The sequence below is a fragment of the Chelonoidis abingdonii genome, chromosome 24 (assembly GCF_003597395.2).
Source record: "Chelonoidis abingdonii isolate Lonesome George chromosome 24, CheloAbing_2.0, whole genome shotgun sequence".
Taxonomy (NCBI): Eukaryota; Metazoa; Chordata; order Testudines; family Testudinidae; genus Chelonoidis; species Chelonoidis abingdonii.
In genome coordinates, this window is record NC_133792.1 from 18,056,348 (window position 1) to 18,070,602 (window position 14,255).

Consider the following 14,255-nt stretch of genomic DNA (forward strand, 5'->3'; position numbering starts at 1 on the left):
CTTGGTAAATGGTTCGCCTCGTTCAACTCTGAATTCATCTGGCTTCAGTTGCCAGCCATTGGATCATGTTATACCTTTCTCTGCTAAGCTGACAAGTCCATTATTAAATATCTGTTCCCTATGTAGACACTTACAGACTGTAATCAAGTCAATCCTTATCCTCCTTTTTGTTCAGATTAAAAAACAAAAACAAAAAAACCCTTCCCTACCTCACAGTGATGTTTCAAGAATAAACTGAACCCAACCTTAACACAAAGCCTATAAAATACATTGCCATGTTTCTGGTATGCTCTTGTTTTACTTACCTGCCTCCACCAGTCTTCAGTGCAGTTTGACCGAACCCTTCTTATTTAAGCATCTTGCAGCCCACCAACTAGTAAAAGGAATTTTGTTTCGGAAAAAGGAACCTGCACCCGGTCATTTGCAACAGGCTCCACCTAGAGACACCACGAAAGTTCCAACCCTATTCTGAAGAGCACCGTGTCTGCCTCTGCTTCACTGAAAATGGCTGAGTACCACACTGCTTTAAGCACTATAATCCGTTTCTTGGCAGCATGCTGGGTTCTCACATAGGAAGAAGCCTGCAGGCGATAAGAAATCAGGCATGTGTGGGATTGGCATATCTGAGATATTATTTAGGTGGAGGCTTGGGTGGGAAATTAAGCGGACAAGGGAAAAGCCTGAAGCCTAAACAGATGCACCAATGCAAGAGGCTTGTGTTTTCTGGGGGGATTTAAGGGCAGATAAAAAAAGGGGTATGAGCTGTGGTCCAAAAATATCCCCTCGGTTACATACATGTAAATCTGGAGTGATTCCCCCGACTTCAGTGTAGTCACCAGATTGGGTTTACATCAATGTAACAGAGCAGAATGTGGTCCTTCCTCAGAGGCCTCAAGAACCGATGAAGGGACCAAGGTGAAGCTGTGTGGCACGGTCAAGAAATACTGATCCGAGCATCCGTAAAAGTCTATAGATCATTTCGTATAATCTGGTACCTGCTGCCTTGATCTGATGTTAAGCTTCAGCACTAAGCTCCCTCGCCACAAGCTCGACTTGCCACTGAGCAGTGGTCAGGAAGGTGATGTATACACATGCGCATTATCGTTGTCCTAACCGTATAACTCACTAACTCCACTGCACGTATACACTAGGCTAGCAACAGAGTAAGCATCAAATTCTGATTAACTTCTCAACCCTCTAACTAGCTAGTAAAAGTTAAGTATCGTAAGTGTTATTGGACGGACACTGTTTAACAACATTACTTTCTCTCTGTAGAAATATTATTAGATGGCCATCCAGAGCAAGAGGATTTCACCAGGGAGGGCAGACAAGATAGCTTCTTTATAGCTGGATGAAGCGCTGGAAGAGGGCCTCAAAATACAGTCCTACCCCTGAAGAGCAACCAGGGTTAAAAAAATAAATAAATGGCACCTTCTTACACAAGAGATCTGTTTCCTGTGGGTATTTAAATCACCTGAGTCACTAAAAACAGCAAGTCCATTTTCACCACTTTTTATTCCTCTTAGCCCTGGAGCAGACAGAGCCAACAGAATCCAGCTCACTCCCTCCGCCTTCTCGGGCAGCAATTGTTTTATTACATTCCACTTGCAGGGTGAGTGCGTTCCACCTGGGCAGCCTCACGGCAGGCACAGAGTGCCATTTGTGGTGGGGGGCAGGGAACCAGCTGGCATATAGCTTATTTATTCCTGGTGATAATACGATGCAGGAGAAGGAAAGAACTCAGGTCAGTTCTTGGGCTCAAGGTGGAGCTTGCAGGATTGGCAAGAAACAACAAACACCTTTTTCCACGTAAAACCAAGCATATCTGAACGAGAAGTCATGAAGATGCAGTAAACATGGGTACGTAACACTATTTTACCATCATCTTTTGGAGCAGAACTGACCTGTAAGAAGCAGAGCATGAAGGAAAACCAGCAGGGCTAGGAAAGGGCAAGCCAGAAGGTAACAAACAGATGACTATACAGACCACGAGGTTCTAGATGGATCAGAAGACTATGAAAAAAAAAAAAACAAAGAACACTTTGGTTTCTGTACCAGTGAAGAAGTCCAATTCTCTACCCTAACACTGAGACTTGGCCTTCACTGCCAGCCTATACCAATACATCGCTATGAGGTGTGGAAAATCCACCTCCTGTGCAATGCAGTCATAGCAACTGAACTCCCGGTGTACACAGCGCTAGGTTGACAGAAGGACTTCTACAGTCGCCATAGTTGCTGCCGGTCAGGGAGGTGGAATATCTACACAGACAAGAGAAGCTCTCCCATGCACGTGGGTAGCATCCTCCCTAAGCTCTGCAGCTGCACTGCTGCATAGACAAGCCCACAGAGTCAAAGATATGCTTCATAAACAGACTGATCCACCAATATTCAGCTGACCAGGGCAAGGCCAGTGGCAAGCTGAGAGTACTGCTACCGAGCTGCTTAATACTACACCTATGAAATATACACAGCACCAGTCAAGACAAAACATGCTCATGCAACTGCTTTTCTAGATTCCCCTTCCCCACAACCCTGTTTACTGATCTCCTACACCTGGTGCATCTGGTCTTTCAAACCCTCAGCTCTTTTACCACATGTCTGCATAGCATTTAGTGTTATACGGCATCCAGGTTCTATACAATACAAACACCTTTCCCATTCAATGTCTATCGAATTCCTGCCAGCCAATAGGTTATTTTAAAAAACATCCTTCTCTGTAATCTACCTCTCTTAACTATTCAGCCAACGAGGCTGTACTAATGCGGAGTTATATTAAATAACTAACATGACATGTGAAAGTCATTACAAGCACTGAAGCTATAAAGCTTTCAAGCAACATCTTTAAGTCCCAAACCCTTGTGAATAATTACTAGTGCCAAGTGTGCCGACGTGCCTTGATCTTCTATGTACTGAATTTTTTTTAACTGCTCGCTTTGAGTTGTCGTAACAAATGAATGCTTAGATCATCAATAAGTAGGCCTTTGATAGCACATTATATTATTTCTGTCTTCCAGAGAGAGGAGGAGCAGTGTGTTTTTCCAACAGTTCACTGCACACAGCGGGTTATTCTAATCTAATGGAGAAAGTTAGGTGTCTGTTGGTCTTCCTATCAATAGATAAATGGCCAATAGTTTCATCATGCGGATTACATTCATTGGGCCTCAGCAGACTAAAAAGCAACAAACCACTACGCATCTCAGGCCACAATTAATTACCTGCACATCTGGACGTGTTCTAAGATATAAACTTTTATGGGCCAACCATTATTGACATCTAACACACACCATGTGATTTAACCGTCTCTAGTATCCAGGTGATCTTTTATGCAATGGCAAAAATGAGCATATGTTCACCAAAAATAAAAGTAAAAGTCCTAACTGTCAAACACACTGAGAACCTGCAGCACCATGCGGTTTTGGATACCCAGCAAACTGGATGATCAAGCCATCAATGTGCACAAACCTGTCACCTCCCTCAAGCACCTACGTATGTGTATATATGGACTTCAACATCTTAGCAGCTATAACACCCCAGCCAGGAAACACATATGCTAAAGCAATCAGTACATTAGTGGGGAACATGCATTTTGATAATGATCAGTGACACGGAGCACTTACTTCCACAGAAAGAAGTCTTTATTGCCCTGTGATTATAATTAGTTGGCATCAGTGCGATCACTGAAGATACTTAAGTACATAAAAGCAGGATCTTTGAACACTGAGCAAAGTTTCATCATTGCACTTGGGAAAAAGTTTAACACAAAACACTGACAAAACATGCTTTCCCTGAAAGGCTGGCAAAAATGATCGAACCTCAAAAGCAGACACCAAATATATTCTTGCTGGCTTTTCTCGCCATAATTTCCTAGGTAAGACCAAAAATACCTACTACAGTCCTGGATACTTAAAATTCCCTCTGTCCTACAAGACAGGGCTGATTTTATTGACAGGAACTCAGTGTTATTCAACAGAATTCACCCTGCCAATCAGGAAATTCACTCAGGGACGAGAGAGGCCTGAAATGGCTAGGATAAGTCCTTAAGAGCAGGGTTCCTGTCCCAGGCGAGGTATTTTCGAAAGGCCCCCATTTGCGAAAGGCGCAAAGGATTGTTCATGTTTGAGCTGATCCTGAAAAGTGGCATCCAGGTAGGGAAAGGAGCACTGGAGTAAAGAGAACACAAGGCTGAGAAAGGACAGCAGAACAAGAGGCAGGCTACATCTCCAGGCCTTTATACAGCACTATGCTACCAGCAGAGCACTGCTATCAGCTTAGCTGACGCTGCTCAGGGAAGGGGTGTAGCTGAGCTGGCAGAAGAATTCCTCCTGTTAGCTTACACTCCATCTCCATGAAGGGGCTCTGCCAGCATAGCTATAAACCCCCCACACACCCAAAGACTCATTAGTTTAGCCAAGCCATAGGAGTTATGGAAACATTACAGTTATCAAAAGGCAGGAATCTCTGCTGCCAATTGGTTTCGTAACTAGTAGAGCTGGTCAGAAGTTTTCCAACAGAAAATGTTGATTTGTCCAAACTGAGACATTCTGCGGGAACACGACCATTTCAATTATTAAGGAGGGGTAGGGGGTGGAAGGGGAGACAGCATTTTGATAAAGTTAATTTTACTGAAACAAAACATTTGGAATGACCCAAAACAAAACATTACACTAACAGGAAATTGCAACATTTCAGTTCAAAATGTTAAAATTTCCCATGGGACAAAGATGCCAGTGCCCCACCAGCTCTAGCCAGTGGTGGATTAATGATTTTGCCGCCCCTAGCCCTGAAATAATTGCCACTCTGTGGCCCCATATGAACATGTTTTAGTTTTTTACTAATTTTTTACTAGTTTGAACTAAAATGAATCTAAATATCATTAAAATAATTGAACATTTACAAGTTATTATAAACAAATTACAAGTGCAGCGGCCCCTCGCTTGAACGCATGTCTGCGTAGTGTGATTTCGCTTATAGTGCGGGACTGCGCATGGATCCAAAACCCCGTGTTCAAGTGGGGGTCTGATGCAGTTTAAGATTCTCAAGAGTATGTTTATTAAATGGAGTTGCATCGTCACTGGTGGTTTCAATACGCGCTATGATTGGTAGAATCACGGTGTCACTGATGCCACGATTACAAAAATGCTGCTATTATAAATTTGCCGCCCCTGTAGATTTGCCGGCCGTGGCGATAATACGCCACTGTTAGCCACCAGTTTGCCAGGTGCGTGGTTTACCTTTCAGGGCAGGTAACATTAAGCTCAGTTGTACTTGAGTTAATGGTCTTGTTCAAAACCAGGGCATGGGGGGGAGGAAATGAAGCAATTGTGACTTTCTGGACAGAATGTCTCTTAAAGCTGCTTTCCCCTACATGGCTTTAAAACAGCATTGTTGGAAGAAGAAGGGTTAATGTGCCGGCAGCGAACGGTATTAAAATGCTGCAGAGGCAGGATTCATTGTCTTCCCCCAGTATTTATTATTGCTGCCTCCGCCTTGAGAGTAGAACTGACACCAACTGATAAATTGAGGGATAGGCCTGTTTCATGGTATACTCCCCTGCAATGCTGTTCTTCCTGCATCTCATGAAGCTTACAGACTCTCCCTACATGCCTTCTAAAGCAACCAAGAATTACTCCCCACCACCAACCCCAAAGGCCTTATCTTGGCTAGGACAAGAAGTCATGACCAACATTGAGTTAACACACATAGCATGATTGAGTGGAACTGGGAGAAGAGGGACCGGTGACAGTAGGAATCTTGTTTGGTGCAACACCAGTGGCTCAGGAGTCTGAGGTGAGCCAGAGTCAGGGCCGGCTCCAGGCATCAGTTTAGCAAGCAGGTGCTTGGGGTGGCCACTCCGGAGAGGGGCGGAACATCCAGCTACTAGGTGGGAATTCGGCGGAGGGTCGCTCACTCCCAGTCGAAGCAAAGGACACCTCCCGCTGAAATGCTGCAGATCGTGATCGCAGCTTTTTTTTTTGGCTGCTTGGGGCAGCAAAACCCGTGGAGCTGGTCCTGGCCAGAGTGCTCTCAAACTCAGACCTCTTAGCATGTAACACTGGCATCTACACAATCAGTAAAAATCTCTTTCCTACAACTGCCTGCTCACTGCATCACTTATTGCTAATGAAAGAACAGACAGGTTGGTCATAGTCTGTCCCAGTAGGAGCTAAGGTCAACCAGGACCAGCTAACACATATCAGAAGCTATCTGCAGTCGAGGCAGAGACATGGTTGAAGTCATAGTAGCTTTCACATCCTCTTTTTTCCTAATCAAAGCCCGCAAAGTGGTAGCATGCTGCTAAAAAAGGCTGGACTGCTAATAAACCAAGCACTCAACATTCGTTCTGCTGATGCAATTACTGGAGTGGGCGAGTCTTAGGTGACAAGGTATCTGGAACCCCTTCTCCCATCTGCAGGGGAGTACAAGCAGTGACTATTTCCTTACAAAGGGCACAGCAACCAACATAGCAGCATGTAACCTCAGCCAACAGTTCCCAACTTCTTCCATTCAAATGGATGTTCTTCAAAATCAGGAACATTAGCTGCTTCTGTAGTTCAGCTGATTTCACTTATTCATAATGAAGATACCTGGTGTGTATATATAGCGCTTTCCATCCATAGGTCAAAGTTGTTTTACAAAAGCATTACTAGCCCCATTTTACAGATGGGAAAGTGAGGTGCAAGAGCCGAAATGACTTGCCAAGATTGAACAGCAAGTCAGTGACAGAACTGGGATTCAAGCCTGTGTTTCTCCAACTTTCAGCCCTCTGACCAAACCACTAGATCACAACTGTCCAGCCCTGCCTACAATTATTAGCAAACTATGGAATAAGAAAAGCAACTTCTAGACAGAAGCCATGGCAAAGTGGATTAGTTTTTTGTTCTTGTCCTCTTGAAGGACACCAAACATTCTCTTCATCCCTGAAAGTTCACAGTACAGATGGAAAAGATCTATTAGACCAGGGTAGGACTTACATCCTCTGTTGAAGGCTATATCGGATATCATACAAGATCTTAACCAAGAGAACAAGCAGCTATTTCTATTACAAATCTGGTTAATTAGATCAGAGTGTTTGCAAGATACTCCATGGGAAAGTCTGGATCAAAACCAAACCTACTCCCTGCTTGGCAAGGGAGCGCCACACAGCTGATCCAGAGGCTCACTGAAGTAACAAGGGCTCTATGCTGGCACAGATGTTTGCCCACACAGAGCTCCTAGTGTAAATAGAACCTGATTTGGTAGCTCACCTCTGACTTGCCTTTGCAACAGCACGAATACAAGTCAAGGTTTTCCTGTCAGGGAAAGTTAACTGAGCCACAATCAAACTCATGTGAAGTCAAACAATGTTACAACCGAGAAAAATTGCCAAGTTGTATCACAGGGCAGAGGCACTTATTTAATTTGTATTTGGGTCAAAGACTTAACAAAATTACAAGCAAATCTAACCAGCAATAAAAATGTGAAACTCAACTAGCAGTTATCTTTCAAGAGGAAAATAAAACTTGTCTCCTTGTTTTAATTATGAAAAGAGCAACGGATATAAGGGAGCCAGCTGGAGTATACAACTACTGCTCTAACCCAGACCCTGGAAATTAGCCATAGTGGCAGCAAAGATTACCACCGGGGAGGACGTGGAAAGCTCCAAGGGTTCTGGGAGGAGAGTGAAGGGAGGGATGATGAAGGAGGTCTGCTATAGAATTCCACCCAGGAGACTGAAGGACTTCAACCCTAAGGTTGCTGCAGCTGCTTGCATTTTGCAAACGAGGATGTCCCTTGCATCAGCTGGGTCTCCTGATTCACAAGCTGGCAAGCCAGAACTCAAATCCCAATAAATCCAATAGCAGTAATGGACAGATCAATAAGGATGGGAGAGGAAGGGGATTGAAGCCATTTTCTTACTTTCCACCACTTTGGACCTTGCTCCCGCAGCAATATGATTCGTTAGCAGAAGTCAGGTCTCACCAAAGCCAGCCTTGCCCCCAAGGCTGGCTCCAGGGGTTTTGCCGCCCCAAGCAGCCAAAAAAAACAAACAAACAAAAAAAAACAACCACACGCTGCGATCACGATCTGCGGCAATTCAGCGGGAGTTCCTTCGCGCCGAATACCTGAAAGTGCTGCCCCACCTCCGGAGTGGCCACCTCAAGCACCTGCTTGATAAGCTGGTGCCTGGAGCTGGCCCTGCTTACACCAATGTGCAGAACACAGCACTGGCCATTGAGGCCTCTACTTAGCACACCCTGGCTAGAAAGTTAGGGCTGACTAGGGTGCTGGCAAATCTTACCCTGGTCAGCAGCATCAGGGAACAAACCAAAGTCTCTGAGATGCAACATGAATGAGACAACCTGAGACGACAGCCTGCAGAGCTGGCTTTTTACAAAGAGTCAGAATGAATATGCCCTGACACCAACTCCACACAGCATCAAGAAGCAAAGCTTCTCCGGTCTGACTGACTGACTTTCTGCTATGAATGGTTCCTTTGCCCAACAAGCACAGCACAGTATCGGGATGAAGCGATCCTCAGCTAACCTCTCATCAGCACGGAACACAAGCAAGTCCTTGTTGCCTTTTACAAGGTTGTTTTTTCTGGTTTCAGGATAGGAGCTGACAGACCAACTTCACAGTGCGTTCTCTGGGATACTTCCAATGGCTGCAGGTAAAAATAAATTCCACTGCTAATCAGCACAAAGGGGAAAGTCACAGACACCAGCATCCTCTGGATCAAAAAGCATTTCCTTTTCACCAAGACATAATTTCACTGCTGGCCTTTGAAACGGCACCACAGGCAAAATTCTGCCTCTTGTTCCACACCTGTGTAACCCTATTTACATCACTGACGATGAGCAGGTGAAACTGAGGGCAGAATATTACCCTGCCTGCATCATGTCTACTATGAGTTTCTCTCTCCCCAGCATTTAAGGCGAAGTGGAGAACTTCTGTAAAAAGAAAGACACTGCTGACCTAACCAGGCCAATATGCCCTGTGTGCGTGTCTGTATTTCAAATGCAGCGTTTGGAGGATCTGTTTCTTCTTTACTTAATTTTGTATGGCCCCATTGCCACAGTATCTGAGCCCCTTAGTCTATAATATAGTTAAACCCCCTCCCCCCAACACCCCTCTGAGGCAGGGCAGCACTGTTATGCCCATTGTACAGATGAGAACTGAGACTAAGTGACTTGCCCAAGATCACATCACAGGGGAAGTCTGTGGCAGAGCAGGGAATTAAGCATGTCTCCTGATTCCTAGGCTAGAGAGGGTTTGGGTTTGGGTAGGGTTTTGTGGCCTGCCTTGTGCAGGAGGTCAGACTAGATGATCATATTGGTCCCTTCTGACCTATGAGTCTATAATGCTCAAATGGAGGGAGCTCTAACAGTGGGACAGCCTTCCTTTGTCAAAGTCCTGTTACCTCCAATAGCTGACAGCCTCACAGACCCCCTAGAACACAGCAAGGAGAGGAGCAAGATGACCCTTGATCTATTTGGAGGTGTTTTGTGAAGTTACTAGCTGCCCTTGGAAAATCACTAGTTCCTGCATGCAGAAGCTGGCAGGTACCCATCCAACCCCAAAACCACTGATGTGAGTGGAAAGGGCTTTGGATTGGGTCTTAAGTGAAAGAGGAAATGGTTTACAAGTCCTTTGGTTACGATGGACATCCAGGTTTTCTAATCTTATCAGTTTTAAAGATTTAAAAACTTAAAACATTTTTGCTTCAAAGAGTACTTTGCAAGTACAACTAGAAAAGCAGGGTACTTTTAGACTAAAAAGTAGGACCATTTTATTCAGCTGTGTGTAGTTTTACTTGAATTTCCAGAAATCATAAATTCCCATAGCTTCCACTAATTTCATCAGGAGTAGTAGGTTCTCAACAGCTCTAAAGGCAACCATTAACTAGATATCGAACTCCTCTACAGCAGACAGCGGCCAGAACTAAGGTGTCAGTAAGTTCCTTTACAAATACGGAGAGCTCTACTATATTCCAGCTATCTGTAAATCATTTTAGGCCAACTCTGAATTCCACACACAGTCGATCTGGAACTGAAAGTGTACTTGGAGGGCTGTAACGTTTCCTTAAAAGAAAAGAATTCAGAGTGTGTCACCCTCAGGGTGTTCTAAGAACGCACAGATCACTACATTGCGCAACTAGATGTTTGGAGGAAACATAAACTATGGCTAAGAGATCAAACACTGAAATCAGATTCTTAGAAAGGCTGTTTGATCAGTTTATAAAGCAAACACAAACGGGCAGTCTGACTTTGTTGTTATATTTTGGGAAAACCATGTTTGGCTTTACTTGCTTAATTGATGAGTCCTACTTACCAAAACTGACCTGCAGAGTCTTATTCTTCCTTATAAGGGTCTCCCCACCCAGAGCAGTTTGCAGGATCAGGGCCTCGGGCTCTATCTCAGGAAAGACTTACATAGGTGGTCAGCTTTAACTGAATGGGATATTCAGCTGCATAAACAGGACTACTAACAGGGGCAGCTCCAGGCCCTAACACACCAAGCGCGTACTTGGGGCAGCAAGCCTTGGGGGACACTCTGCTGGTCGCCGCAAGGGTGGCAGGCAGGCTGCCTTCGGCTGCTTACCTGCGGAGAGTCCGCTGGTACCGTGGCCTGCGGGAGGTTCACAGAAGCTGTGGGACCAGTGGACCCTCCACAGGCAAGCCGCCAAAGGCAGCCTGCCTGCCGTGCTTGGGGTGGCAAAATGCCTAGAGCCGCCCCTGACTACTAATGTGTAAAGTTAAGCAAGTGCTTAAATCTTTGCAGAACCCAGAGTAAGTTTGTACTCAACACCAAGTCCTTGAATTTTGATTGAAAGTGCACAGGGCAATCAACAGTTTTTCAGTATTTCCTTAAAACGTACAAGTTATTATAGGCAAGAAGTCACAACAGCTGAAAACATTACTAGAAAATATATAGCAAAACCCACTCATGCAACAAATGCAAAGGCAGTCCCAGGACAGAGGGGATGGTTGCAGTGCATCCATTTAGGACTCAGGATGACCTGGTATTTGTCTCTGAGAGTTGGCAAGTGGAATTTATGTTTGGAAAAATATCACACCGGGATACCCTTGCTACCAATAACATTCCCTTACGTTTGCTACCAATAAAACCTGAGGTTATTAGAACAGGCCACATGTTTAATATCTACTCATCAACATATAGGCTACTTGTTTATTTCCACAGTTAGCTCAGTGTGGCCAGCAAAGACAGAGGAGCCAGCTTCATTTGTGTTAGTAGTCAATTTCATTCTCTGGTTTCCCATGCACTTCTAGAGCAAATACCACAAATGCTTGGATTGTACAAACCTAAAGAAAATATTTTTTAAAAACAAACAAAAACAAAAAACACTTTTCAGTAAAATAAAAAAAATCTGGAAACATTTCTGGTTCTTATCATTTTTGTAAGAATGACCCTTAAGATCCAGTCTTGCTGTGCAGCAGGACCACTGAACCTGTGCACAATCCCAGTGGCATCTCTGGGGGGAAGCTGCATACACCCACACAGATCTGATTGCAGAATTTGACCTATAACTACTTGACAGAGTCCCTTTAACAGATGAGCCTTAAAAAGGATCATATAGGGTTATGACACCCTCTGGCCCCAATCCTACTATGTAATCTGCTAGCACAAATGCCTGAACCAGGGGGGGATCCCATCCCCATTGGCACTGCACAGGAGTAGGGACCCATCATCAGATTGCTCTGCCAGCTGGGGGAGGAAGCTATGCTATCATGCTATGGTTAAAACAGCATTTAACAGAGTTTTGCAGAATTCTTCTCACCCAGGGGAAGTCATTTTATTTATTTGTGTCAGATGAATAAGATCATGGTTTGATTTGGTTTTTTAAAATCATAGTAGAAGGTGGGCGAGATTTTGTCTCTGGGCTAGTAAGTGTTCAGGGCAGTGTTTGACGCCCAGTCCCATTCTCTGAAATACCAACATTAAAGGGACACTGTCACCTTAAAACCAAAACCATTTCCATCTGAATTTTGTACACCAGTTAATTACATGAAACACTTAACAGGCCTATGAAGGAAGGGAAACTGGAGATGGAATACTTTCATTTTGCCAGTTTGTTTACTCTTCTATAATTCACCATTTCCCATGGACACACACTTTCCACTCTTTTTGCGGGTCTGTCACACAGTAACAAGGGAAATATACTTTTAAAAAACAGAAAAATGTGATTCTAGAGCAGCACCAGTTAGCAAGAGGTGGGGATAGACTCAAGGGCTGATCTAGGACCTGAAGCTACTTTTAATGCAGTTTTTTTTTTGTTAACTGACCAGATTCAAGCTGATGGTGCCCCATTAAGGGTGTTAATGCTAATCATCCCCACGTGGAGTATTTTCTGGGTGTCTAATATACACGACTTCCTTCAAATACTGTCTGCATCCCAGTCTTATTTTACCTGTGACATCTGTGGCCTGAAATTGATGTCCTTGAGATCAACAGATCCAGGTGACAGGTTATGAAGCAGCTGGCAGAGCAAGACTCCATCTCTCAAAGCCTGAGCCAGGTCAAACACAACAGCTGATGGCCAGACCACCCTGTGGTTCGGGGGCAAAACTTTACAGTCGATCAGCCAGCGGCCACACTGCCTCCACTCCTCCATGGTCCTTCACAGAAATGGATCCTTCGGGGGGGAAAAAAAGTTGTCCTAGATGAGTTGCCAGCGGCTCCAGCCCCCGCTCCTGTTCATTGAGGACACACACACGCCAGCAGCTTGCAGCAGTTCCTGCTCCTTGGATCTGGGGGCTCCTGGGTTAGTTTCGAAGCTTCCCTTTGCAAGACCGTAAAGCGCTATTGCTCCTTCCCATTTTGATGCGCAGCCAGTGCGGGAAGCGGGGGGCGGGGGGGGGGACCGACACTTCCAAGGCTCCGTTTTATCACTCCCCGGCAGGATTTTGGCAGCGTTACTTCTTTCCTATAAACTGCTCCATAGATCCCAGCTCAGCGGCTCCTTTCAGCATCTCCCCCACACACGCTGGGTTCGGCTCTCTCGTCCAGCTCCAGCCAGGAAAGGAGAGACACACGCGTGGGGGGCTAAGAACCCACTCCCGCCTGTCCCCTCCCCTCAAGTGGCTCTTGCTCGCGGGGAGGGTCGCTGGTCTCTCTCCAGCCTCCCCCTGGAGTTGCTGGACGTCCCCTGCCCTCTTCTCAATGGGGCTTTGTCTGGGGTTCCCCGGCGGGCTGCCGCCGTCCCGAAGTGGGTTCACGTGGCGAGCCAACAAAGCCCGGCTACCCGGGGCAAGGGGGGAGGCACCTGGTCCTGGGGCTCTGCCCTGCGGCTTCCCGGTGCTGGACAAGGGAAAGAAGAAGAAATCCGCCCCTCCTCGCCGCTCCGGCTCGCCCGCCCCCTCTCTCCGGAGAAAGCCCCGCAGCGCAGCGCACTCTCGATCGCCCCCTTCTCTCCGAGCTGGCCGGGGGCGCAGGGGGACCCCCCCCCTCGCCTCCCCCCGAGGAGGGCGGCGGGGATCCGCGGGCCGCGCTGGCCCAGCCACAAAAGCGCCCCCTCCCCCGGGGGGGCTGCAATCCGGCAACTCTCCCTGGCAGGGGGCGGCGGGAGGCAGACAAAGAGGCAGACGCGCCGCGGAGATACAATGTGTCCCCCCTTGGCGGGGAGCGGCGGCGGCTCCCGCGTCCCTTCCCCCCCTGGAGGTCCCCGCAGGGGCTGGCTGGGGGCGGCAGCTGGCCCCTGCCTGCTCCGGGTCGGGTCTGCTGCCCGGCTGCAGCTCACGGCTGGGGGGGAGGAGGAGGAGCTCGGCGGCGGCTCCCCTCCCCTCCCCTCGCCCCACTCAACTTCCTCCTCTCGCAGGAGGAACCTGGCGCGGGGGTCAGGGGCAGGCGGCGGTGGGGCCCCCTCCAGGCCGCCCCTGGCAGGACCAGGGCCGCGCTGCCCGGGGGGGCTGGGCCTGCCCCGGAGGAGTCTCTCCCCACGGGGCGCTGGGGGGCACGGAGCGGCTGGGAGACTCCCCGCTGCTGACACTGATGTTGTAAGACACAGGGTCAGACCTGGCGCGGATGAGTTATATTTTTTGGCGTTAAATGTTTCCATGGAAACATTTAAAGCGATACTGCCCAGGAAAGTCACAGACCCCAGGTCACCTTCTCCCTAACAACACTTCCCATCCATTGCAGGTCCCTGCCTGGGACTAGTGTCCTGGCACTGATTTAAAATTCGGCCCAAGCTTAAGTACCTGGTTGCAAGGGGCCTAGATTATTCACTCCTCACCTGTACTTTTTACCATTCATGT

At 46.9% G+C, this 14,255-nt stretch overlaps 1 protein-coding gene across 5 annotated transcripts in view; it reads right to left on the reverse strand.

Annotated features, from left to right (window-relative positions):
• VAV2 (vav guanine nucleotide exchange factor 2) overlaps positions 1-13,321 on the reverse strand; it is a 291,963-nt gene extending 278,642 nt beyond the window's left edge. For all 5 annotated transcript variants that reach the window (XM_075060419.1, XM_032767531.2, XM_032767528.2 and 2 more), the window contains exon 1: positions 12,410-13,321. In XM_075060419.1, coding sequence (XP_074916520.1) covers positions 12,410-12,613 — 204 coding nt within the window. In that variant the 5' untranslated portion in view covers positions 12,614-13,321. The remainder of the gene's footprint in view (positions 1-12,409) is intronic.
• Between the last annotated feature and the right edge of the window lie 934 nt (positions 13,322-14,255).